Source organism: Rhincodon typus, chromosome 18 (assembly GCF_021869965.1).
Source record: "Rhincodon typus isolate 14 chromosome 18, sRhiTyp1.1, whole genome shotgun sequence".
Classification (NCBI taxonomy): domain Eukaryota; kingdom Metazoa; phylum Chordata; class Chondrichthyes; order Orectolobiformes; family Rhincodontidae; genus Rhincodon; species Rhincodon typus.
Genome location: NC_063349.1, coordinates 473,532 through 499,624, shown reverse-complemented (window position 1 = coordinate 499,624; position 26,093 = coordinate 473,532). Strand labels below are relative to the sequence as shown.

General features: G+C 43.0%; 1 protein-coding gene across 1 annotated transcript in view; it reads left to right on the top strand.

The window, feature by feature from the left end:
- The window catches only part of kdm5a (lysine (K)-specific demethylase 5A), a 197,881-nt gene that overhangs the window by 78,694 nt on the left and 93,094 nt on the right, over nt 1-26,093 (top strand). The window contains exons 14-17 of the mRNA XM_048607799.1: nt 3,106-3,287; nt 5,544-5,668; nt 13,883-14,033; nt 17,828-17,942. Coding sequence (XP_048463756.1) covers nt 3,106-3,287; nt 5,544-5,668; nt 13,883-14,033; nt 17,828-17,942 — 573 coding nt within the window. The remainder of the gene's footprint in view (nt 1-3,105; nt 3,288-5,543; nt 5,669-13,882; nt 14,034-17,827; nt 17,943-26,093) is intronic.

Genomic DNA, 26,093 nt, shown 5'->3' with positions numbered 1-26,093 from the left:
AGTAACAGTTATGATCGCTACTGCCAAAATGCTCTCCTACCAACAGGCCTAACACTTGGCCCGGTTCATTGCCAAGCACCAAATCCAAAGTGGCCTGTCCTCATGTTGGTCTATCTACGTACTGTCAGGAATCCTTCCTGAATGCACTGGACAAAATCTGCTCCATCTAAACTATTACAAACTAAAAAGATTCTCTGAAGAGCATCCCGTTCAGACCCACCCCATACCCTATCACTGTAACGCTGTTCCGCACGGCTAATCCATTTGATGCACACATCCCTCGACACTGGGCAATTTAGCATGGTCAGTCCGCCTATCCTGCATATCTCTAGACTGTGGGAGAAAATCCAAGCAGACATGGGGAAAATGTGAAAACTGCACACAGATGTTTGTACAATGGTGGAGTTGAACCCGGGTTCCTGGCGCTGCGAGGTACCAGTGCTAACCACTGAACCAATGTGCCGTCCTAGCAGAATTCACTTCACACCTTAAGAAATGTGCCACTGGATACAACAAAGACATTGGGTCCTGACAACATTAAGTTGCGATATGGAGGAACTCCAGAAATAGCTTTGAATTGAGCCATGATTACATGCCACCCTGAAATTAGTTCCAGGAAGTCTGGAAAAGACTTTATGCTCAAGCAGATGGCAGATTTGACTGGTAACATGGACCTCTTCAAGGATGTAGTTCGTCTGTCAGGGAGCAATCTGAGTTTGAATTAGGTTTTAGACTGTGTTCTTTCTGTCAAAAGGAATCTGGCTGTTGATGCTATAGCATGAAGATTTGAAAGCTCCCTGCCTAACCTCCCATTAGCAGTCCTTTGAAGCTCCAAGAATAGGAAACAGTAATGAGTATTACTCAAAAAAAAACAAAGAACTGTGGATGCCGGAAATGAGAAACAAACGCACACATTGCTGGGAAAACTTGGCAGGTCTGGCAGCATCTCTGGAAAGAAAGCAGAACTGGTCCTGAGGAAGGGTCACTGGACCTGAAATGTTAACTCTGCTTTCTTTCTAGAGATGCTGCCAGACTTGAGTTTTCCCAGCCATTTCAGAGAGAAAACAGAGTGGAGCTGGAGGAAAACAGCAGGCCAGGTAGCATTAGAGGAGTAAGAAATTTGACGTTCTGGGTTGGGACCCTTCTTCAGACACTTCTGAAAAAGGGTCCTGGCCCGAAACGTCAACTTTCCTGTGTTTTCTCTGACTCCAGCATTGCCAGTTCTTACTATCTCCCAACCGTTTGTTTGTTTATAAGTATTGCTGCCTTTTATCTGAGTGAACTATAAGGGTGACCCTGATTGATATCTTCAGAAAATCCAATAAGAAACCATCATCTTTTGTTGGTGAAACAATGCATCATGAAAATCAGTTAAGTAATCTGGCCAATTTTTTTTCTCTACTTAACCCTTAAATGTTTATCATTCTTTCTCATGTGAATGGGGCTGAAAACAAAAGGGTTTTGGGCTTGATGCATAGACCAGTTGGATTATGTTACTTAATTTTTGCTCTGGTAAAGTTACTATACTATTAAACAAAAGAGTTGGTAATTTGTTAACATACAAATAGGTGTCTGGAATTGATTATTCGCAGAGTCTTGTATTGGTTATTCAAAAAGACCAGTTAGGAACCATTGGTGTCAATTTTGAGGGTCTGTGAAAGTTAGTTTTACTGTGTCGCAAATATAGAGGTAGAAAGGCTGAATTTGGTTTGGCTGCCTCTCTCCGTGTTGTAACATTGGGAAAATGCCAGTGTTGCAATTTATGTCTCAGTTCACAGCTACTTCTGAAGTTCCTCCATATTGCAACTGAATGTTGTCAGGGACCATGCCTTTGTTGTATCCTGTGGCACTTTTTTTTTTTGAGATGAGATGTGAAGTAATTTCAAGTAGTTGAAGTCCAGCATCACTTCTCTAGCCACATACTCTATACCTTCCCTATTTTAGGTGTCAGTTAGTTTAGTTGGTTGGATGCCTGCTTTGCAAGGCAGAGTGATGCCAACAACATACATCCAGTTCCTGCACTGGCTGAGATTACCATGAAGGATTTTCCTTTTCAACCTCTCCTCTCCTGAGGTTAAACCACCATCAGTTGGCTCGTGCTCTACTGAGAGAGCAGCTTGATGGTCTGGTAAGACTATGTCCAGTCTTCCGTACCTTGTCTTGGCAACTATCTGAAGGTAAATTGAATGGTTTTACACCCTTGATGTCACTGAGCTCCAAGTAAGTTTTTGACCACATATAATTTGCTCATCTCTTGCTTTTAACTACTGGCTAGCTTCCCACAATCCATAGCCCATTAACTTGAGGCCATCCAAAACTTTGCTGCCCATGTCCCTGCTCGCCTTATGATTGGAGTTTAGTTGAGATGAGGTGAGGCCTGCCTGCCAGTTGCAGAACTGGTGGGTGATCTACAATGCCTTTCTCCAGAAGCCTGGCAATATTTTGATATAATTAGACCCTTGCCTGGACTATCGGAGGTTTCCCACTGAATTAAGGCTAAAGTCGAGCAAAAATCCTACCTCCAATAGTTCTTCAGTAGTGGCAGTGCCAACTGGAATTGTTATTGGAGCCTTTATGATGGATTCCCTGGGGTCAGGCAAGTGGTGTGAAATGTAGTTCAAAGGAGATGGGAGGGACTGTAGCAGCCAACAGGAAAAGCGTAGTTTTTTAGGCACGTTTTCTGATCCTGGGGCCCCCATTCGAGCACAGAGCATGAGAATGAGGACTTTGCTAAATTGGAAGTAACTTTTTCAGTGGTCCAAGGGTCGATATGCTTATGAAGTGTTGTCATGTAGACACAAACGTTTCTGGGGAACAGTCTTTCAGCAATGGATGGTCAGGATTTCAAATGCACTTGATGGGATGGTGGATGCACATTCATTTTAGTCTTTACAGAGGGAATTGGATAAACGTTTGAAAGAGAAAACAATGCAGGGAAATGGTATGAATGGAACAAAAAGCTGGCCAAGCCAACAACATCTCCATTCCATGAGCAAATTTAACAAAAAACTTCTAAAATATTTAGCAGGCTAGGTTTGTGAGGTGAGAGGAATAAAGTTAACATTCTCTATTCCAGATTCAATTGAAAATTCTATCCATTTCTAGGGTATTGTTGATTCTGAACAAGAGGCATTTGAACTGCTACCAGATGATGAACGACAGTGTGAGACGTGCAAAACAACATGTTTCCTGTCTGCTGTTACGTGTACCTGTGATCCCAATCGGCTTGTGTGTCTTTATCACATTAAGGATCTGTGCAAGTGCCCAGTAACGAACCTCTGTCTCAGGTAAGTCCATTTATTCTGTCTATCAGTACATTTTTAAACTGTTGAGGACCTTTACAAATAACCAAAGACAGTATGGCCAATGTTATGAAAATGTTCTTTTCTTGGCTAGTGTTCTCCTCTGTGATGATGCCACTTTCCATGGGGGCCGTCAGAAATGACCACCTTTTCCAGCAAACTCTGTTTTTGAACCTGATTTACAGCATCTGCAATTCTTTCAGTTTTCATCTTTTCCCTCAACCAAGGTATTCCTCTTCTTCTGCCCTCCCCCCTTCTCTTCTCTTGCACAACAATGATAAGGCCCCTCAGTCGTGTACCCCCCACCTCAGCCTCCATGTCCAAAGGACCATAAGCTGTCATTTCTGGCTCCAGCAGGATGCCACCATTAGACACACATTTCCCTCTTCTCACTTGTCAGCATTCCACAGGGACTGTTCATCTGAGACACCCTGGCCCTCTACTCCTGCACTCCCAATGTTGAACATAGAACAGGAGCAGGCCCTTTTGGTCTACTATATCCATGCTGACCATGATGCCATTCTAAACTGATCCCATTTTACTGCACATGGTACTTATTACTCTATTCCCTACCTGTTCATTGTACCTGTCTAAATCTTCTTAAAGTTACTAATTATCTGCTTCTGCCACCTTCCCTGGAAGTGCATTCCAGGCATCAATCACCTTTTGTGTGGAAATAAAACTTCCTTCGCACATCTCCCTTAAACTTTTTGCTTCTCATCTTAAACCTCTACCCCTTAGTATTTGACATTTCCACCCTGGGAAAGAGACTCCAACTATTCAGCCTATCCATTCATTTCATAATTTTGTGCTTCTAACAAGTAGCCCCTCAACCTCCTGCGCTTAAGTGAAAGCAATCCAAGTTTGTCCAACCTCTTCTTATAGCTAATACACTCCAATCCAGGCAACATATTGATAACAAAAACAAAGTTGCTGGAAAAGCTCAGCAGGTCTGGCAGCATCTGTGAAGGAAAAAAGAGTTAACGTTTTGGGTCCAGTGACCCTTCCTCAGAACATTCTGGTAAACTTCATTTGCACCCTCTCCAAAGCGTCCACATCCTTTGTATAATGTGGGGAACAGAACTGCACACAGTGCTCCAAATGTGGCCTAACTAAAGTTTTATACAGCTGCAATATGGCTTGCCAATTTTTATAGTCAATGCCCTGACTGGAGGCAAGCATGTCAAATGCCACCTTCATCACTTTACCCATTTGTACTTCCACTTTCAGGGAGCTGTGGACTTGTACCCCAAGATTGCTCTGTATCAGTGTTCCTAAGGTTCCTACCATTTACTCATGTTCCTCTCGCATTTGACGTTCCAAAATGCATCACCTCACGCCTGTCTGGATCAAACTCAATTTTCCATTTCTCTGACCAACTTTTCCAACTGATCATGTTTTGACAACATGTCTTTAGACATGGACTACTTGTACTGAAACTAGATAAGTGTTGAGCTCGAGGAACACAGCAGGCCAGGCAGCATCAGAGGAACAGGAAAGCTGATACTTCGGGTCGGGACACTTCTTCAGAAATGGGGAGGGGAGCTCAGAAATAAACAGAGAGGAGGGGTGGGACTAGGGAAGGTAGATGGGATGGTTTAGACCTTTGGACTGAAGGCTCCCAAGATGGAATATGAGGTGCTGCTCCTCCAGTTTGTGGGGGGCATCATTGTGACACTGGAGGAAGCCCAGGAGGGATATGTCGCCCAGGATGGATATGTCACCCAGGGAGGGGGAGGGGAAGCTAAAAATCACCTGCAAACTGGAGGAGCAGCACCTCCTATTCCACCTCTGGAGCCTACAGCCTGATAGCCTAAACATGGATTTTTACCAGTTTCAAAATCTCCCCACCTGTGGCCTCATCCCATGACCAATCCTCCCTCTCATCCCTGCCTCCTTGACCTGATAGACGTGTCCCTCTTCTCTCCCACCCATCCACCACTCACACCTCACTGACCAATCCTGACCACAGCCCTACCCCACCTCTATTTATTTCTGAGCTCCCCTCCCCATCTCCATTTCTGAAGAAGGGTCCCGAACTGAAACATCAGCTGTCCTGTTCCTCTGATGCTGCCTGGCCTGCTGTGTTCTTCCAGCTCCACACTTCGTTATTTCTGACTCCAGCATCTGCAGTTCTTGCAGTGATTTGTACTGAAACTATTTTTTCTGTCCAATACAACATTATGGAAAGAAAAATAAGGAATTGGTGAATGGTGAAGGTTTTCTCTTTCCTGAAACTAGATACCGTTACACACTGGATGAGCTCCCATCAATGCTTTATGGAGTTAAGGAGCGAGCCCAGTCATATGACAACTGGGTGAGTAAAGTGAGAGAAGCCTTGGAAGCAGAGCTTAATCGCAAGAAAGGTATGTTTTTAATTTAATTTCTTTATATTCATAATACTTAAAAAATATCTTCTAGTACAACACGCATCTTCTGGCCAACTTTTAGATTGTACTGTCCTAATCTACTATGAGGCTTTGATGTGTGGGTTTAAGGGGCAGGGGTGGGTCTGGGTGGAATGCTTTTCAGAGGGTCGAAGCAGACTCGATGGGCTGAATGGCATTGAGGGTGTAAGTAGAAAGACTCTGTCAGTCAGTTTTATTTCAGACAAAGTTGCATTATTATTTAAGTGATTTGTGCTGTGAATAATGTATGACCATAATGTGTATACCCCCTGCATTGTGTTTCTGTTTCTTGGTATATGTTTTTAAATTGCATATGTGGATTTCTTGATCATCTAGAATATTTGATCAACTGATGTAGATGCCAGTTAATAAAAGGTTTGCTGTATTTATTCTGTAGTGCAGAAAACATTTGTGATGCCCTGGCAATGGTCCAGTGGCTCCCTCAGAACTCTCAATTGGAGTATGCGATTGGAGCAGAAACATGCTAATTCTAGGAACATAAGAATAGGAGCTGGAGCAATCCTTTCAACCCATTTGCGTCTGCTTTTCACTTGTGACTTTTGGGTATTGCAATGTCAGTTCCTAATGTAGGCAGTTGACCATTTGTAAGTAACTTTCTGATTGTTGATTGATTGGTCTGGTCCATAACAAGCTGGAGGCTCCTGTTGGGATCAAAGTCTCCAATTCCAGGCTGGGTTTAGGATTATTGGCCTCAAAGGCTGTGAGTGGTGAGTGTTGGTGTTTCGTATTTCGGGTGTTGCATTCAGTTGGTTTAAATATAGCATGCCCAGTGTAATAATAGCTCTTTCAGACACTAAGAGTTTCCTGGCAGTGGAAGAAGTCAGTTTTACAGAAAATGAGCAAGTTGAAGCTTTTGGAATTGGCAGACAAGTTAGAGTTGGGGTTGCCTTTGTCCGTGTGAAAAGGGAAAGTAGTTGCAGCAATAGCTTGACATTTACGATCTCTGGAAATGCTATTGGAATAATTGAAAATGGCTAAAATTCAATTGCAAATGAAACGGCTTCAATATGAGAAGGAAATGAAACAATCTGAATTACGATTGAAAGCTGAAGAAAGGCAGAAAAAGAGAATTGCTGTAGCAGAGGAAAAAGGAAAGGCAAGGAAGGACGTAGCAGAAGAAAGGGAGAAAGAAAGTTTTTGAACTTGAGATTGGAACTAAGAACTCAGTCGAGTTAAATTGGTGAAGGTAGTGGTGAAAGGTAGGAGTGGTGATGAGGACAGTGGAGCACAATCCCGTTGTAGCCAAAAAGCCTAGTGGGAATCTGCTTAAATATATCCTAAAGTTGTCTAAGTTCGATGAGAAGGATGTCGAAGCCTTTTCCATTTTATTTTGAGAAAGTGGCTAAACAAATTAAATGGCCAGTGACCATGTGTGTATTATTGATCCAAATAAAGTTGATAGGTAGAGCTGGTGAGGTATTTGCATCACTTTTATAGAAGAGGTATCCAGGGAGTATAATGACGTGAAAAGTGCCATCTTAGGTGCATACGAGCTTGTACCAGAAGTCTACAGGCAAGATTGCAAAAATCTAAGGAGGAATCCTGGTCAAATGTACATTGAGTTTGAAAGGATCAAACAAAGTAATTTTGATAGGTGCATAAGGGCATTGAAATTAGACCAAACATATTGTGCTCTTAGACAATTATTTTGGAGGAGTTCAAAAATTCACTTCCTGATGGAGCAAGAACTCATGTGGAAGAGAAGAGCATTAAGACTGCAAGATTAGCAGTGGAAATGGCAGATGGTTATGGGTTACAGAGTCATAGAGGTGTACAGCACAGAAACTGACAGTTTGGCCCAACTCATCCACGCTGACCAGATATCTTAAATTAGCCTAGTCCAATTTGCTAACATTTGACGCATAGCCCTCTGAACCCTTCCTCTTCATATACTCCTCCTGATGCCTTTTAACTGTTGTAATTGTATCAGCCTCCCCCACTTCTGGCAGTTCATTCCATACACGCACCACCCTCTGCGTGAACAAGTTGCCCCTTGGGGCCCCTTTTAAATCTTGCCCCCTCACCTTAAACCTAGACCCTCTAGTTTTGGACTCCCATACCCAAGAGAAAAGACCTTGGCTATTCATCCTATCCATGCCCTTGTGATCTTATAAACTTCTATAAGGTCATCTCTCCGTCTCTGATGCTTTAAGGAAAATAGCCCCAGCCTATTCAGCTCCCTATAGCTCAAACCCTCCAACTCTGGCAACATTCTTCTAAATCTTTTCTGAGCCCTTTCAAGTTTAACAATATCTTTTCTGTAGCATGGAGACCAGAACTGATCGCAGTATTCCAAAAGTGGCCTCACCAATGTCCTGTACAACAGCAACATGTCCTCCCAACTCCTATACTCAATGCACTGACCAGTAAAGGCAGATGTACCAAATGGCTTCTTCACTAATGTCTATCTGTGACTCTACTTTCAAGGAACTATGAACCTACACTCCGAGGTCTCATAAATCACAGTTTGGCTTCTGACATTAATTTCAGTCTGAGGTCAGAAGTCACATGACACCAGATTGTTGTCTAACAGCTTCAGTTGAGATCACAAGCTTTTGGAGTGCGCTGAACCTGGAGTTCACTTCACCTGATGAAGGAGCAGCACTCCGAAAGCATGTAATTTCAAATAAACCTATTGGATTATAACCTGGTGTCATGTGACTTCTGATCTCTTCCACCCCAATCCAACACTGGCACCTTCACATCAATCTGTGGGATAGAGCTTTGGGAAAAGTGAAATCGTCAGATGGTGAGGGAAAAGGAGATCTCATTGAAGATAGTAAAGACAGTTTATCACGGTAAAAAGGAAACCTCTGGGGGGGGGGGGGAGAGGGGGTGTGGGCCGGCGGGGTGCGGTGGAAGAGGTAAAAATGCATAGGTGAATTTGAATTCAATGTTTAAACAAACAAACAATCTCTAAGAGTCTAATGATGACCCCACAATCTATTGTCGATTGTTGGAAAAAAACCCATCTGGTTTAGGGAAGGAAACTGCCATCCTTACCTGTTCTGGCCTGCATTGACTCCAGGCCCATATCTGTAGTTGACTCTCTCTGGGCAGTGAGGGATGAGCAATAAATGCGAGCCTAACCAGTGATGCCTTCATCCTGTGAATGAATGAAAAAAAAGCAGTGATATATGGAATTCATGGTGAGAAGAGCAGTGTTCCATTATATAAAGTGAGGTTGCACAGTCTAGTGAAAAGTGAAGTAATGGTCGGAGTAATGAAGAAATTCTTCGTTCTAGAAATACAATTATCCTTGGTAATATAGCTGGATCACGGGTGGGAGTGATGCCTACTGTGATTGAAAAGCTAGTGAATAGTCAGACAACTGAGGTTTTACAGGCAGTATTTCCTGGGATTATCCTGACTTTGTGGTAACAAGGTCAAAAAGTCACAGGGTGAAGGAAGAGGAGAAATTACGGAGTAAAAATAAGGACGTTGAAGTTCAGTTACCAGAAACTGTTTGAACTAATGATTGAGGAAAAAACAAGAACAGGTAGAAAACAAAGTGGATATTTTTAGATCAGAGAAATCAGCTGAATGACAGCAGAAAGATGACAAAGCAAAGCAGTTGTATCAAAGTGTATATGGAAGAAGAATGTCAGTGTTATCCCTGAATGTTATTATCTTAAAAATGACATCTTGAAGAGGACATGGAACCTATCACATATTCAGGCATTTGAGAAATGGGCTGAAGTTCATCAAGTTGTATGACGGGTGGGTTATAGGAAATAGGTGTTGCGGATAACTCATGAATTACCAGTAGGAAGTCATTAGAGAGTAAGGAAAAGCCAAGCCAAAATACAAAAACCTTTTCACAACTTTCTGAGGAAGGGTCACTCAACCTGAAACATTAACTCTGATTTCTGTCTACAGATGCTACCAGACCTATTGAGCTTTTCCAGCACTTTGTTTTTGTTTCTGGTATATAGCATCCACAGTTCTTTAGGTTTTTACACAAACATTTTTATTGGTCTAGACTGCATAAGGATGTGGTTGAATTTTGCTGGATATGTCATACATGTCAGGTAATTGGAAAACCTTAGGCAGTGATAAAACCAGCACCTTTAATACCCATTTCTGCATTTGAGGACCCTTTTACAAGAATCTTAACTGTGTAGGACCCCTACCTAAGACAAAGTGAGAATCAGTATTTGTTGACCATATGGATTTCCAGAGGCCGTGCCATTATGCAGTATCATAGCTAAAAGGATTGTAGAAGAGAGATTAATTTTTATTTCCTGTCCATACAGACTACCTACAGAAATACAATCGGATGAAAGACCAAATTTTACATCCATGTTGTTCAAGGAAGTTATGGGTAGCTTAGGAATAAAACGATTCATATCCACTGCATACCATCCAAAATTGCAGGGAACATTAGAATGGTGGTATCAAACTTTAAAGTCTATGTTGAGGGCTTATAGTCAAGACTATTCGGAGCATTGGGATAAAGGAATTCCATTTGTAGTTTTTGCAATTAGGGTTGCACCTAATGAATCTACCAAATTCAGTCTGTTTGAAGTAGTTTTTGGGCACAAGGTGAGAGGATGACTGAAATTAATTAAGGAGAAAATCAGAGTCTGCGATGGTTTTGGACTGTGTCAAATTTTAGGAAAAGATTAAATAGAGCGTGTGAGTTGGCTAGTTGGCATTTGAAAGTAGCACAGCATGTGATTAAACAGGAAGCAGACAAAAGATCAAAAATTCGTAATTTTGCTAGTAGAGTGCTACTCTGTGTTAGGTGAACCTTTAAAGGCAAGTTTTAGCAGGCCTAATCAAATCAAAAGGAAATTGAGTGAGGTGAATTATTTGATAAGAATGCCGGATAGAAAAATATCTGTCATGTGAACATTTTCAAAAGGTTTTTTGGATTGGGAAGGGAAACAAAAGGTGAATGTGTTACTGGTTACAGCGCAGTGAAGAACTAAGTTCACCTGATAATGAATTGGACATTGTTCAATTTATTGAACAATGAGGAAGTTCTCAAACATTAGGTTAAATTATTGAGTTACCTTCCAGAGGAAAACCAAATGACCTGAAAGAGTTATCACAAACATGAGAGATGAGAGAATAAACTGGGAAGTACTAATTTGATTATGATGCAGATATAGGAAATGCTGTTCCAATTCAGCAATATCCTTACTGACTTAATTTAAGTTGGCACAGGTACAAAGAGATTGAACACATGCTCAAAGACAATATAATCAAAGTGACTTGCAGTGAATGGGGCTCACCTATAGTAATGGTACCAAAACCATATGGTACCCAATGATGGTGTAGATTATTGTCAGTGCAAGTTACATAATCTGATTCATAGAACATAGAACATTACAGCGCAGTACAGGCCCTTTGGCCCTCGATGTTGCGCCGACCTGTGAAACCAATCTGAAGCCCATCTAACCTATACTATTCCATTATCATCCATGTGTTTATCCAATGACCATTTAAACGCCCTTAAAGTTGGCGAGTCTACTACTGTTGCAGGTAGGGCATTGCACGCCCTTACTACTCTCTAAGTAAAGAGTAACGATTTATCCTATTCCATGCTTGGAAGACTGTAGTAAGAAGGTGGAGCAAGCAACTTGTATTTCAAAGTTGGACTTATTCAGAGGATACTGGCAGGTACCTTTTTTATCTCAAGGAACAAAGGAAATTTCTGCTTTCGTGATGCCGAATGGACTATAGCAGTTTAAAGTCATGCCTTTTGGTATGAAAAATGTGTCAGTTGCATTTTGAAGACTACCCACTGCCCCAGTGTTAGCCATGGTGTGATCCACTGCCCCAGTGTTAGCCATGCCTAATTATGAAAAACCATTCAAAGTGGCTATTGATGCAAGTGATGTGGGTGTCGGTGCTGTACTCTTGCAAGACGATAACGAGAAGATAGAAAGACCTGTTAACGTAAACCAGGGATCAATCCTGGTATAATGAAGAGTGCATAGGGCTTGCCAGGAGCAGCGTGCAGCCTACTTGAAAATAAGTGGCAAGTGATGTAGAAGGCCTAGGAATTCCACAACCAACATATCAGAACCCCTTTCAACACTTGATTCCAGTTTAGGGAGAGCGCTTGTTTCTCAGAATTTACACATGCCTAGGTAATCAGTTGTGTTGCCTGTCTAAAACACCATTCAATACAAGCAAAACAAATCACACCTTTTGCATTCTAAACAGTTGTGCTGTAAGAACTCGGAGCTGGAGTAGGCAATTCAGCCCCTACAAGCTTGCTCGCTATTTGATATCATGGCTGATCTCATCTTGGCCTCAACTTCACTATCCTGCCTGCTCTCCATAACCCTTCATCCTGTTACTAAGTAAAAATCTGTCTATCTCTTCAAATTTACTCATGTACCAGTATTTGCCATACTCTGGGTTAGTAAATTTCACAGAATCATGAACCTTTTGACAGAAATAATTTCTCCTTATTTTTGTTGTGGGCCTGCTATCCCTCATCCTAAAACTACAACCTCTCATTCCAGATTATCCCATATAAGGAAACACTGTTTCTACATCTACTTTAGAATCTTGTACACTTCAATTAGATCTCTCATTCTTCTATTGATTAATTGATTTGATTTATTGTTGTCACGTACACCCAAGTACAGTGAAAAGCTTTGTTTTTGAGCAGTACAGGCAGATTACAGTAATGAAGGACATACAGATCATAGGGTGCTTAGACAATGAGGCATACAGGTTACACTACACAGGAGGTGCGCAAGGCAAGATAAACATTATTTGAAGTGGAGGTGCTGGTGTTGGACTGGGTGGACAAGGTCAGAAATCAGATGACACCAGATTTATAGCCCAACAGGTTTATTTGAAATCACAAGCTTTCGCAACACTGCTCCTTCAAGTGAAGTGGAGGGAAGCACAGGCACAGAATTTATAGGCGAGAGATCAAAAGATCTCTCAAATGGTGTGAGCAGAGTATCGACAGGCTAAATGACCAGTCTCTGCAGGTGATTAAAGTGTCAACAGCTGAATAGCAAGTGAAGGGCTGATCTCTGATCCAATTAATTGGGACAGAGATAATCACAACAAATTGAAAATCAGATGGTGTATAGCTTCTTGAACATGTCATCTCAACACCTTGAAAAATTTGTTGTGATTATCTCTGTCTCAATTAATTGGATCATAGGTTATCCCTTCACTTGCTATTCAGCTGTTGATGCTTTACTCGCACTGTCTGATACTTGATCACCTGCAGAGACTTATCATTCAGTCTGATGATACTCTGCTCACACCATTTGTAAGATCTTTTGATCTCTCTGCCTATAAATTCTGTGCCTGTGTGCTTCTCATCCCTTCACCTGACGAAGTAGCAGTGCTCCGAAGCCTGTGATGCCAGATAAAACTGTTGGCTATAACCTGGAGTTGTGTGACTTCTAACGTTATTTGAAGTTAGGGAGTCCATTCATCAGCCTAATAAGAGTAGAGAAGAAGTTCTTGAACCTGTTGGTGCGTGCGTTCAAGCTTCTGTATCTTTCTGACGGAAGAGGTTGTAGGAGACAATTACTAGGGTGGGGAGGAATCTTTGATGTTGGCAGCCTTTCCGTGGCAGCAAGAAGTGTAAGTGGAGTCCATGAATAGAGGGTTGGCTTCCGTGATGGTCTGGGCTGTGCACACCACCTTCTGTAGTTTCTTATGGTTCTGAGCAACAGTTATTTACCCAGATTGTATGCTTTCTGTGATTCATCTGTAAAAGTTGGTGAGGGTCCTTTATCGACAGGCCAAATTTCCTAAGCTGCCTGAGGAAGAAGAGGTGTTGTTGTGCCGCTTTGAGCGTCGCATTTATGTGGGATGTCCAGGACAGATTGTCAGTTATAGTCACTCCTAGGAACTTGAGGCAGTCAACTTCCACTCGGTTGATGTGGATCGGGATGTGTTCCCCTTTCTTTCTGAAGTCAATGATCAGTTGTTTTGCCAACATTGAGAGAGAGGTTGTAGGTCTAAATACAAGTTAAATCTCATCCCCACGCCTAATTACAGAATAGCTATTGCAGTTATTTCATTGCCATCAGAGGAAATAAATTTGATTCTCTTCTTTCAGCTCACTTAAAGCTGTTTTGCCTTGCTTATTTGCAAGTTATTGATTTGGTGAGTATAGATGTGACGCAGAGCTTTATTGCTATCCTCCCTTTCGATCAGATCTCTGCCAGCTGAAAATACTCCTGGAAGATGCAGAAGAGAAGAAATTTCCTGAAAATGATCTGTTGCGGCAACTGCGAGCAGCTGTGAAAGAGGCAGAGACTTGTGCTTCTATTGCCCAGCTGCTTGTCAGCAGGAAGCAGCGCAGCAGGTAAGCAGTGGGATATCAGGGAGAATGGAGACTCGTGCTCTGCAGTGAAAAACTAATGCTGTTTTTTCAAAATTACTCTATTTTCTTGCTGTGTTTTGTCCTCTTGGTCACATTATTCCCTTGCATCCTCGCTCCCCTCTACCCACTTCTCTTTCTCTTCCCATGTCTCTTTTGCACTTCACTTCCTGTGCCTCTCACTGTCATTCGTCTCATGAAAGAATAAGTTTTGATTTGGTGCTGGTTCACAGCACAAATTATTTAAGCACCCTGTCTCTATAGGTAGGCCATAAAGCAAATTACGACAACCTGTGCTTTGGAAGATGACAAAGCAGTCAATGTCTAATGGATGAAGGCAGTATTTCTTCAAGGACTGGATATCTTAACCCTTTTGTTACTCACTTGAGATATCTGACATTTTGCTTATCCATCTAGGGTTATCTGATGATGTGTTCCTCCAATTTTTAGTGAACTTGGATCCCCAAAACCAAACAATCTCTTAATTTGCTGAGCTGAAGATTATTAGTTTGTCAAGAAGATTTGCTTTTATTGTATGTAGCATTGTTTGTATCGCTATACAAATGCACAACTGGTTTATGCTGAGGCCCCCAATAGTGAATATTGCCTGTGCAAGGGCCCTTGCTTGTCCTCAACCTGTTTAGCAAAGGCCACTCTAGCCATGCTGTTTCAAAGCCTGCCATTCAACAGATGGGGTTGTTGCAAGGAACTTGTTAGTGACTTATGGTGTTTCCAATTCCTCAACCCAAAAGTAGACCATAAAAGCTTAAGGAGGTTACTCTATACGGGGTGTGAGATGGAAGGAGGAGTGTAGGTGAACTCAACATGTTATTGTGGAGTGGGATGGTTTCAACCAATTTGAGGGGTTTTAATCAGTGGGCAGATGTGTGGGAGTGTGACTTACCATGAGCAAGGTACAGTAAAGGGTTTCAATCATGATGCACACTGTTGCATTCATTTATGTGTCAACAAGATTTGTGTGTAAGATAACCTTTGCCACTTTTTTTTTTTTTGCTGCAGAATATGATCAGGCAAGTGTTGAAACCCAGGCAGTATAGTGGCCTAGGTAAATCCAGTCATTTTAGTTAGCAGGCTGTTTCTGGTTTTGACTTATGACGCTTCCTTTTTTTTCAGCAATTTCAAAAGGGCAGGGTCCTGTCTGGAGTCAGTCTAATTATGTTGGGTTGAATTCATGCTTTAGTTGTGGCTGTCTCTGTACATATGCTGTTCTTTTTTAGCACTGGCATTATGGCTGTGGGTTTAGAGGGATTCTATTTGAGACACCATGTGCAGCAGTAGTCCATCAGCTTTGTAATGCCTTTTGTTAAACGTCTCGTCTAGGGTGCAGAAGGATGGGGATGGGTAGCATGGATGAACTTTAGAGGACGTGGTTTTTGGTAGGTCATTTCAGTATATTTTAAGGTGAGAGGAGACAAGTACAATTTTTTCCACAGAAGGTGGTGAGCGTGTGGAGCAGGCTGCCAGAGGTCGTGGTGAAAGCAAGTACAATTTTGTCGTTTTTAAAAAACGTTTGGAAAGGTACATGGATGGATAGGTATGGAAGGATATGGACCAAACACAGGCAAATGCAGTTTAATTTTGAAAACTGGGCAGCATGGACAAGTTGGGCTGAAGGATTGTTTCCATGCTGTAGACATCTGTGACTCCAAGCTAAACAGCTTTAGGATGAACACTGAGTTTTTTGTGGTAGTCCACTAGCTGGTATACTTCATGTACTTATCCATTGCCAAAGATGGACTCCACCAAGGAGTATTTCAACAATGTCCCAACTCCAGTTGGATACCCTCTAGACAGCTTTAGGAGCAGGCCATTGTGCTGCATGGGTACACATGGTGAATGCCAGAACATCCTATACTGCATTTTGTAAGAATATGATGCTCAAAAATTTTTAAAATACTCCATAATAGTGAAATCGGACAATAGCTGGCTGCCAGCTTTGGAATGACTGATTAATTTGATGGCCACCACTTGGAGCGTGAGTTTTAAGATCTGGGTCAGCCAAGTATGAGGACAGGAGCCAAGTTGTTTCAGAAGTTCTAGTGCTTTCTTACCATAGCCTATTGATTTTGGGTCCCTAGTAGGTTTCTCCATTCCTGAACTTTGTAGGGATACAATGTCTGCATGTTGTTCTTGGTGTCTTTAAGTTTATTACATTTTCTTTTCCAACAGTGTCCTTAGTCGGTGTTTTGAAGCTAGATGAACCAATATTGAAATTTCTATTTCTTTGCTCCCTGATAGGATTGGAGGGATTCAGTTTCATGAAGAGTAACTGTTTTGAATAAGATGTATCTTTGGCTGAATACAGTTCAAGAGTGAACAGATTCTGGCCCTTGAATTTGGCAAAGTGAGAAGGAAAATGGATAGTCCTTAAGAATTCCCCTTTTTAAGTAAAAGGCAAGATTGAGAGAATTAGCCAAATGTCCAACAAAATTTGTGCTTCTGTTTCATTCTTAACTGCCGGTATGTTGATTGTAACTGGCTGCTTGATGTTGGGGGATTGGAGTAGTTGCTTCAAAAAGAAAGACAGACTTGCATTTTGTTTGGTGCTTTTCATGACCACCAGATGACTCAAAGCCTTTTACAAGTACTTTTAAAGTGCTTTCACTTTTATAATGTAGGAATCATGTATTTGATTTGCACTCGGCAATCTCCCATAAATATTGTAATAAGCACATAATCATTTTTGTGATGTTATGCGAGGGATAAATATCAGCCAAAATATTTGGATATAATCCCCCCAGTCGTCTTTGAAATAATGCTAAGAGATTTTTTTTTACATCCAGTTTAACAGGCAGGTGCAGTCTCTGTTTAATTTCTCATCCACAAGCTAGCACCTCTAACTATACAGCACTCTTTCAGTACTTCGTTGGTGTGTTCCCTTGATTTTTGTGCTCCAACCCTGGAGTGGGGTTGTGATTCAGAGGCACGGTGGGGCAGGGGTGGCGACATGGTGGCTCAGTGGTTAGCACTGCTGCCTCATAGTGCCAGGGACCCGATTCCACCCTCTGGCAACTGTGTGTGAGTTTGCATATTCTCCCCATGTCTGAATGGGTTTCTGCTGGGTGCTCTGGTTTCCTCCCACAGTCCAAAGATGTGCAGGCTAGGTGGATTGGCCATGCTAAATTGCCCATAGTGTTCAGGGATCTGTAGATTAGATGTAAGCCATAGGAAATGCAGGGTTACAGGGAAAGGGTAGGGGAATTGGTCTGGGTGGGATGCCGTTCGGCGTGTCGGTGTGGACTTGTTGGGTCGAAGGGCCTGCTTTCGCACTATAGGGATTCTATAAGTACTGCAGCTAGTACAGGAATAGTTTGGTCTGTATGTTCGGTGCCTTTTACATGCACTGCGCCCATTCTCTGTGACTACTGAGAGATGGGGAAGAATCTTGGAAAGGGAGACATCCAGGGAATAAATAGAAATTCACTAGCTATCAGGAGTGGTATTCAGTAAACTTTGGAGAATTTACATCTTGAGAAGTGGGCCAGATTTTAATGTCCGTTTGTAGCAGCTGTCCATTTGTTAAGACCAATAATTTTAGTGCTCCTGTTTCTTACATCCAGGTATCAACAGCATTCTCTTGAGCGTAGCCTGCAGACAAACACTGGACTATGCAAAGAAATGTGCTCCAGAAACCCATGTACTAAACTTTGAGCTTGCTGTTTATGGATAAAGGCTGAAACTTCTCAAACAAATTCAAATAAATCAAACACTTTGAAAACATGCTTGTGATCATTACCTTTTATTTTGTTGACTTTTAGAAATAAATCAGAAGGTGGAAAGACTCGGACAAAGCTGAGCGTCCATGAGTTGAAAGCATTTGTGCACCAGCTGTACAGCCTGCCTTGTGTTATCAGCCAAACTCGATTGGTTAAGGTAAGCATGTAGCAACTACAGCTGTGTTTTTATTATGACGCAGTTGACCAGAGGTGTGTGTGTTTTTCTTCTTTTTGAATAGAAACTATTGTGCAGCGTACTTGTCCAATCCCAATTTGCCAGACTGCTTTCTTTAGGTAGATAGCATCTAGTATGAACAAAGAACGAGAGTGGGCAATTCAGCTCTTCGGGCCTGCTAGGCCATTTAATAAGATCATAGGTGACCTGATTTTAACCTCAACTCTACACTCCTGCATATCCCTAATAGTCTTTCACCTATCTATCTGTCTACCTCTGTCTTAAAAAAGATTTTAAATCTACATCTACTGCCATTTTAGGAAGGCAATTCCAAAAACATTCAACCCTCTGATAATAAGAGATAACAAGGTGTAGAGCTGGATGAACACAGCAGGCCAAGCAGCATCAGAGGAGCAGGAAAGCTGACGTTTCGGGTTGAGACCCTTCTTCAGAAATGGGTGAGCGGAAGGGGATTCTGAACTAAATAGGGAGCGAGGGGGAGGTGGATAGAAGATGGATAAAGGAGAAGATAGGTGGAGAGGAGACGGATAGGTCAAAGAGGTGGGGTTGGAGCCAGTAAAAGTGAATGTAGGTGGGGAGTTAGGGAGGGGATAGGCCGGTCCGGGGAGGACGGGCAAGTCAAGGAGGTGGGATGAGGCGAGTGGGTAGGAGATGGGTGTGGGGCTTGAGGTGGGAGGAATGGTTAGGGAGGTGGGGGTGAGCTGGGCTGGTTTTGGGATGCGGTCAGGGGAGGGGAGATTTTGAAGCTTGTGAAGTCCACATTGATACCATTGGGCTGCAGGGTTCCCAAGCAAAATAGGAGATGCTGTTCCTGCATACTTCGGGTGGTATCATTGTGGCAATGCAGGAGGCCTAGGATGGACATGTTGTCCAAGGAGTGGGAGGGGGAGTTGAAATGGTTCGCGACTGGGAGGTGCAGTTGTTTTGTTGCGAACCGAGCGTAGGTGTTCCACAAAGCGGTCCCCAAGCCTCCGCTTGGTTTCCCCCAATGTAGAGTAGGCCACAACGGGAACAGCGGATACAGTATACCACATTAGCAGATGTGCAGGAGAACATCTGTTTGATGTGGAAGGTCTTCTTAGGGCCTGGGATGGGGGTGAGGGGGGAGGTGTAGGGGCAGGTGTAGCATTTACTGTGGTTCCAGGGAAAAGTGTCGGGGGTGGTGGGGCTGGTGGGAAGTATGGAGCGGACAAGGAAGTCACAGAGAGAGTGGTCCCTCTGGGAAGCAGATAAGGGTGGGGAGGGAAAAATGTCTTTTTGGTAGTGGGGTCAGATTGCAGATGGTGGAAGTGTCGGAGGATGATGCGTTGGATCCGGAGGTTGGTGGTGTGGTACATGAGGACGAGGACGAGGGGGATTCTGTTTTGGTGGTTATTGTGGGTAGGGCGTGTGAGGGATGAGTTGCGGGAAATGAGAGAGACATGGTTAAGGGTGTTTTCGACCACTGGAGGGGAAGTTGCGGTTCTTGAAAAACGAGGACGTCTGGGATGTCTGGGAGTGGAATGCCTCATCTCGGGAGCAGATGTGGCGGAGGCGGAAAAGTTTGGGAATGGGGATGGCCTTTTTGCAGGAAGGTGGGTGAGAGGAGGTGTATTCCAGGTAGGCTTGCAATGGATATCGGTTTCCAGGTGGATGCCAGAGATGGAGACAGAGGGGTCCAGGAAGTAGAGAGAGGTATCAGATGGTCCAGGTGAACTTTAAGGTTGGGGTGGAAGGTGATAGTGAAGTGGATGAACTGCTCGAGCTCCTCGTGGGAGCATGAGGCGGCACCGATACAGTCATCGATGTAACGGAGGAAGAGGTGGGGGATAGGGCTAGTGTAGATTTGGAAGAGGGATTGTTCCATGTATCCTATAAAGAGGCAAGCATAGCTTGGGCTCAGGCGGGTACGCATGGCCACTCACTTTGTCTGTAGGAAGTGGGAGGAATTGAAGGAGAAGTTGTTAAGGCTGAGGACGAGTTCAGCTAAGTGGATGAGGGTGTCAGTGGAGGGGTCTGGTTGGGCTGCATGGGGAATGCAAGTGTATAGGGACTGGACGTCCATGGTAAAGATGAGGTGTTGGGGACCAGGGAATTGGAAGTTTTGGAGGAGGTGGAGGGCGTGGGTGATGTCACGGACATAGGTGGGAAGTCCCTGGACCAAGGGGGAGAAAATGGAGTCGAGATAGGTGGAGATGAGTTCAGTGGGGCAGGAGCAGGTGGACACAATGGGTCGACCAGGGCAGTCAGGTTTGTGGATTTTGGGAAGGAGATAGAAACGGGCGGTGCGGGGTTGGGGAACGATTAGGTTGGAGGCTGTGGATGGGAGGTCACCTGAAGTGAAGAAGTTGTGGATGGCTTGGGAGATGATGTTTTGGTGGTCGGGCGTGGGGTCATGATCAAGGGGGCGGTGGGAGGAGGTGTCAGAGAGCTGGCGTCTGGCCTCAGCGATGTAGAGATTAGTGCACCGTACTACAACTGCTCCTTCCTTGTCTGCGGGTTTTATGGTGAGTTTGGGATTGGAGCGGAGGGCTGCACGTTCTGTGGAGGAGAGGTTGGAGTGGGTGAGAAGGTTGTAGAGGTTGAGACGATTGATATCGCGACGGCAGTTGGAGATGAATAGGTTGAGGGAGGGTAGGAGGCCTTGGGGTGGCCTCCAGGAGGAGGGGGTGTGTTGGAGGCAGGAGAAGGGGTCAGTAGAAGGGAGGGTTAGGCTCACTATTAAAGAAGTAAGCGTGGAGGCGAAGATGGTGAAAAAACTGTTCAACATTCAAGCATGAATTGTCTTCGTTGATGTTTGGGGGGGATAAAGGTGAGTCCTTTTACTGAGGACTGACCGTTCGTCCTCAGTAAAAGGGAGGTCTGGGGGGGATGGTGAAGACCCGGCAAGGCTGGGTGCTACTGTCTCCTCTGGAGCTGCTGGCTGTGGAGGTGGTGGGTGGGTTGGTGTCGGGCGGAGTGGCGTAGGCCAGTAAATCCTGGATGTTGGTGGCAGCGGCGTCCTCTAGGTCTGTGGTGTCGGTCTCTGAAACGGAGGCGACGGTGGCATCAGCAGCGGTGTCGATGGTGTTTGCTGTACCAGAAGTGGCATACCGGGCACTGGCGGATGTGACGTAATCCATGGGTGCTGTGAAGGTGGCCACATGGCCAATGGCAGTGGGTACATGGTGGGGAAGGTCCTGGGTAAGGTGGCAGGCACGAGTAAGTTTTTAATGTACTTTCGGTTTTTAGTGTCCAATAAAACCAAGTAGAATTGTGAGTTCAGGTTGTGGATCCCGCAAAGAATAAAAAAACAGGAGAGGTCCTTGGCAGGTCTGGGAGAGGGAGGCTCTGAGCTGGGGTAGGCTTAATTGTAGTATCAGGAGATGCCGGCGCATTGCTGCGTGTGTGTTTCAGGAGTCGCAGGGAGAAACGCTTCTGAAGGATATCAATGTTCTGAATGTAGCGGTCGTCCCAGTTGGGGCCAAATTGAAAAGGCTTAAATGTAGACTGTAGTCCATTGGGGATGATCCAGTTCCGTAGGCAGGTACTCAAAGGCAACCCTCTGATAAAGCATGTTTCCTCACCTCCTCTTTTTCTTCTAAATTGGCAACAACTTATTTTTAAACCATAACTTTTAAATTCTCCCACAAGAGGAAGCGTCCTTTCAACATTCACCTGGTCAACAGTCCCCACAAGGTCTTGTATGTTTCAATTAAGTAACCTCTGACTCTTCTATACTAAAGGATATAGATCTAGTCTGTCGGGGCTTTCCTCGTCAGGCAATCAACTCATTCTGGGCATTGTCTAGGAAACCTTCTCAACTGCATCCAGAGCATTAATATCAATTCACGAGTACGGTGACCAGTACTGTATGCAGTGCCCCAGAGGCAGTCTCACTAATGCCCTATATAACTGAAGTATAACCTCTCTACACTTGAATTCAATTTTGCTGACAAAACAGTGCATTCTTTTAGCTTTCCTGATTACTTGCTGTACCTGTATACTAGCCTATAATTCGAGCACCAGGGCATCCAGATGTTGTTGCATCTCAGATCTGCAGGTTCTAAATCTGATATAATATGCTTTCCTAGTCTTTCTGCTAAATGGACATTTTTCCACTTTGCCAGATTGTACTCCATTTGCCAGATCACGGAGTTTAGAACAGAAGTGCTTAGTGGATTTATTCTGATTTTATTCTGAACGTTGACAGCCATGCCAGCCATTTTCACCAAAACTAGCTACTTTCTTTCTTTTTATAAATCTTTAACAAGTTTTTTTTAATGTACAGAATCCAGTTGAACACAGATGCAAAACACTTAACTTGCACATTTGGTGAATGGGGTAATTTGGTGCAGTAAAGGAAGAGGTGCTGTTTCTTCTTTTTTAAAAGAAGGAAAGGTCTGAGGGGGGAGCAGGAGACGTTGATAGCTGATGTATTGATTAGGTGAGCAGGTGAGTGATTCATTGGTGAGTTTTAATGTATTTCTGTTTTAAACCACAGCAGTAGTTTAAATTAGAACTGAAAAATGAATATTGTATTAAGTTTATAGTTTAACAGGGTAAAATTTTTATACTTAGAAATAATCAGTACGCTTCAACAAATTAAATAAAGTGACAAGAACTCTTAAGAATTAGTTACACTGTCTGTACAGCAATGCTCACAGCATCCCTTATAAAACAGGGAGGCAATTGAGCGTTGGGAAGAACTAGGCATAATATAGATTACTGAGACAAGAGTGCAGAAAAATTAGGAATTCAACATTGCAAACTATAGTATACTTAGAATAGATAGATATCGGCAAAAAATAGTGCAGTCGCTATACTTTTCAAGAATAAAATAGCAGTAGGAAAAAAGGACAGAGCTGTCAGCATAATAAAAGTAGAATTGGCGTAATCCACAAACGACCGAATGATGAAAAGATGGCAATGTCACATTAAGATTATGCAAATGACATGCATGTATCGTTGCTGAATGAGGATGTTCCAGCAGGCTGTGTTGCTGTAGTGTTGGCTGTGGATGTAGAATCCCCAGGGAGTTATAGCTGTTTATCGAATTCTATTGTAATGTGTATTTGAGTTTTCGTCTTTCAAATAAAGCGAACCCACTTGTTTGAGAGACTGGTAAATTTGCAAAAAAGAACTCAGGAACACATGGTTGTAGTACATTTTGAAGACCACATGAGGAACCATAAACAAGTGTTTGGTGCAGTGTGGGCTGTCTGCAGATACTGTATATGCGTGCAAAGCCCTCTTCGCAAGAAAAAAAACTGAGTTCCTTGTTTGTGGGATAGCTGAGCAATTGGGTGTTAAGTAGGAGGAACAAATTGGTCAAATTTACACTTGCAGTTTCAAGCTGGCAGGTTTGCTGTTTCGTCCTCAGGTTAGTTTCCATGAGGAAGATAAAATATACACAGACTGGGATGAATGGCAAAGATCTGAGCTTCAGCCAAAGAATGGCCATAATGTTGACTCAGTTGACACTGCTAAAAGATGGCAGAAAATATGAAGCCATTGCGGCTGAATGATGACCCCTGCATGAATTTGGGTGCTTTTGCCAGTTTCTGCACAGAAGCCAAGTGGGATGTGTGGTCCCTGCACCCATTGTTGTTGTAAGGAGCACAGTTAGTGTAGGACTGCAGCAGTGTGAGACCTTGGGCAAGTGAGACAAAGGTCGAGTGAATTACTGACTGACTACTATTGTTTCAAAGTGGAAATTCGGTGTGAAATGGGGCAGAGGTGCTTTAACTAGGGTTTGCTGCAAGAAGTAAACTTTTCCAGAGTAAAAGGTGAGTGGGAGAGGATAAAAGGCATGGATGGTGAGGCTAACCTGCACTGAGAAGTGAGTGACCACATGAACCACGGTATGACATGAATGCAAGGAAAGAAGCTAGCTGATAAGTGGTATTGCTGAATATTACTGGTCTTTAAAGTAACAGTTGGGTCTTTGGTTTGCGTTTTAGGTCTCCAGTGTGGTGTTCCTACTTAAGTATAGATATTTAAGTATTAGATTGATACTGCTGATTTTTTTTTCCTCTTTTAGTTAATTAAAACAATATACCAGTACAATGAAGTGTAAAGGCCAGGCAATCTCAAGTAATTAATTTATAAGTTAAATCATGTGGTAATGTGTTGTTGCTACATGTGGGAGCTGCTGGATCAATGTGATCCCAAGCGAACGCATCTGTAGTGTGTTTGCTGCTCAAGGAACTTTGGATCTGAGTTGAGGAGCTGGAATCTGACCTGCAGGTATTGCGACACATCAGGGAAGGCAAAAATTACCTGGACACTTGGATCCAGAGAGTGGTCACACCCTTCCGATGTAGCTACTTTTAAAATTTGTTGGTGAGTAGGAAGAGGATGGTGTGATTGCAGGTGAGGCAGGAGGGGGCTTACAGTTGAGGAGCCTACACCCCTTCAGTCGTCCAACAGTCATGAGGTTCTTGAAAGTTGTGTGGACGGGAGTGGGGACTGCAACAAGTTCATGGGGCACTCTTACCAGGACAGGAGTAGAAGGGAACTGTTTTGGCAGGATGCGCTTCTTTTGAGATGTGCTGCGCCCAGTGTCCTGGTGACTCAGTAACTAGGGCTGTAGAGAGCGCTGTGAGCTAGAGGAGGGTTTAGGAGAGGAGAAATATAGACTTAAAGCAGGAGGATATGGCAGAATTACAGGGCACCTGTTTTGATAACAACACCCAGAGTGGTATAGGAAGGAGCAGAGTATACAAATATAGAAAAACTGTAGTAAATAGGGACCAAGGGGAAATAATGGTTAAAAAGGCAAAATTAATGACTCCCTTGATTTGACTGTGCATTGTGTGTAGAATTAAATAGATGAATTAACTGCCCAAATACAAGTTAATGTATATTGTCCTGTAGTCATTACAGAGACATGGTTCCCAGGGGATAAAAGCTGGGAACTAGATATCCAGGGATATGTTCCTTTTTTGAAAGGAAAGGAAGTAGAGGATAGCTTTGTTATTTTGGGATGGAATAAATACAATGGCAAGAAATTATTTTGAATCAGTACATATAATCCATATGGGTTGAGTTAAGAAATAAAAGATGAAAAAGGCACTGGTTAGAGTAGTCTGTAGAGCCCTTGACAATAGTTAGATGTTTAGGCAAAGAACAAATTAGGATATAATGAGGGTATGAAGCAAAAGCAGCAAAAGCAAAATCATGGGTGACTTTAATCTTCATGTAGATCGGGATAGTCCGGTTAGGAAGGAAAACCATGAGGCTGAATTCATGGAGTGTATTTGGTATGGTTTCTTAGAGTGGTGAAGTTGTGGATCTAATCAGGCTAATTTGGACCTGGTGGTGATTGGCAATTTAATGAGGTGAGCTTGATAAATGATGTCAGATCTTTTCTGAAACAGTGCCAACAACATGCTGGAACTTGGAATTCAATTTTGATTGGGTCAGAAAGAATTCCATCAAATTTTACTGAGGATAATTACAGGAATGAGCATAGAGCTGGCTGGAGTGGGCTGTGTGCAAGGTGTTCAGCAGCAAAGATGGTAGAGGAACAATCATAGACTTTTAAAGAAATAGTTCATGGCTCGCAGGAAAGATCTATCTTTAGAGATGAAGGAATGTAAAGGGATAAGCTAATCATGGTTAACCAGGGAAGTTGAGGATGGCTTACAATTGAGAGAAAAAAACATTCAATGTGGCAAAGGTTACTTGCAAACTAGAGGATTGGGTTTTTAAAAACCAACAATAGACAACCAAAAAGCTTATGGAGAAAATGAACTTTGAAGGTGAACTTGCAAATAATGTCAAGGCGGACCGCAAGAGCGGCTTTAAATATATAAAAAGGAATTACGGAAGAAGATGGGAAGGCAAGTGGTGAGGGTGACAAGAATCTGCAAAGAGATCTAGACAGATTTAGTGGACAAAAAACGTGTGGGGAAATGTGAGGTAACGCACTTTGGCTGGAAGAATAGAAGAGCTAAATATTATTTAAATGCAGAAAGACTGCAAAAAAAACTACAGAGAAAGGGATTTGAGTCCTTGTCCATGAATACAAGAAGCTAGCAACTGAGCTGAGTTGAGGAGAATCTTAGAATCCCTACAGTGTGGAAGCAGGCCAATTGGCTCATTGAGTCCACACCGACCTCTGAAGAACATCCCACATAGATCAACCCC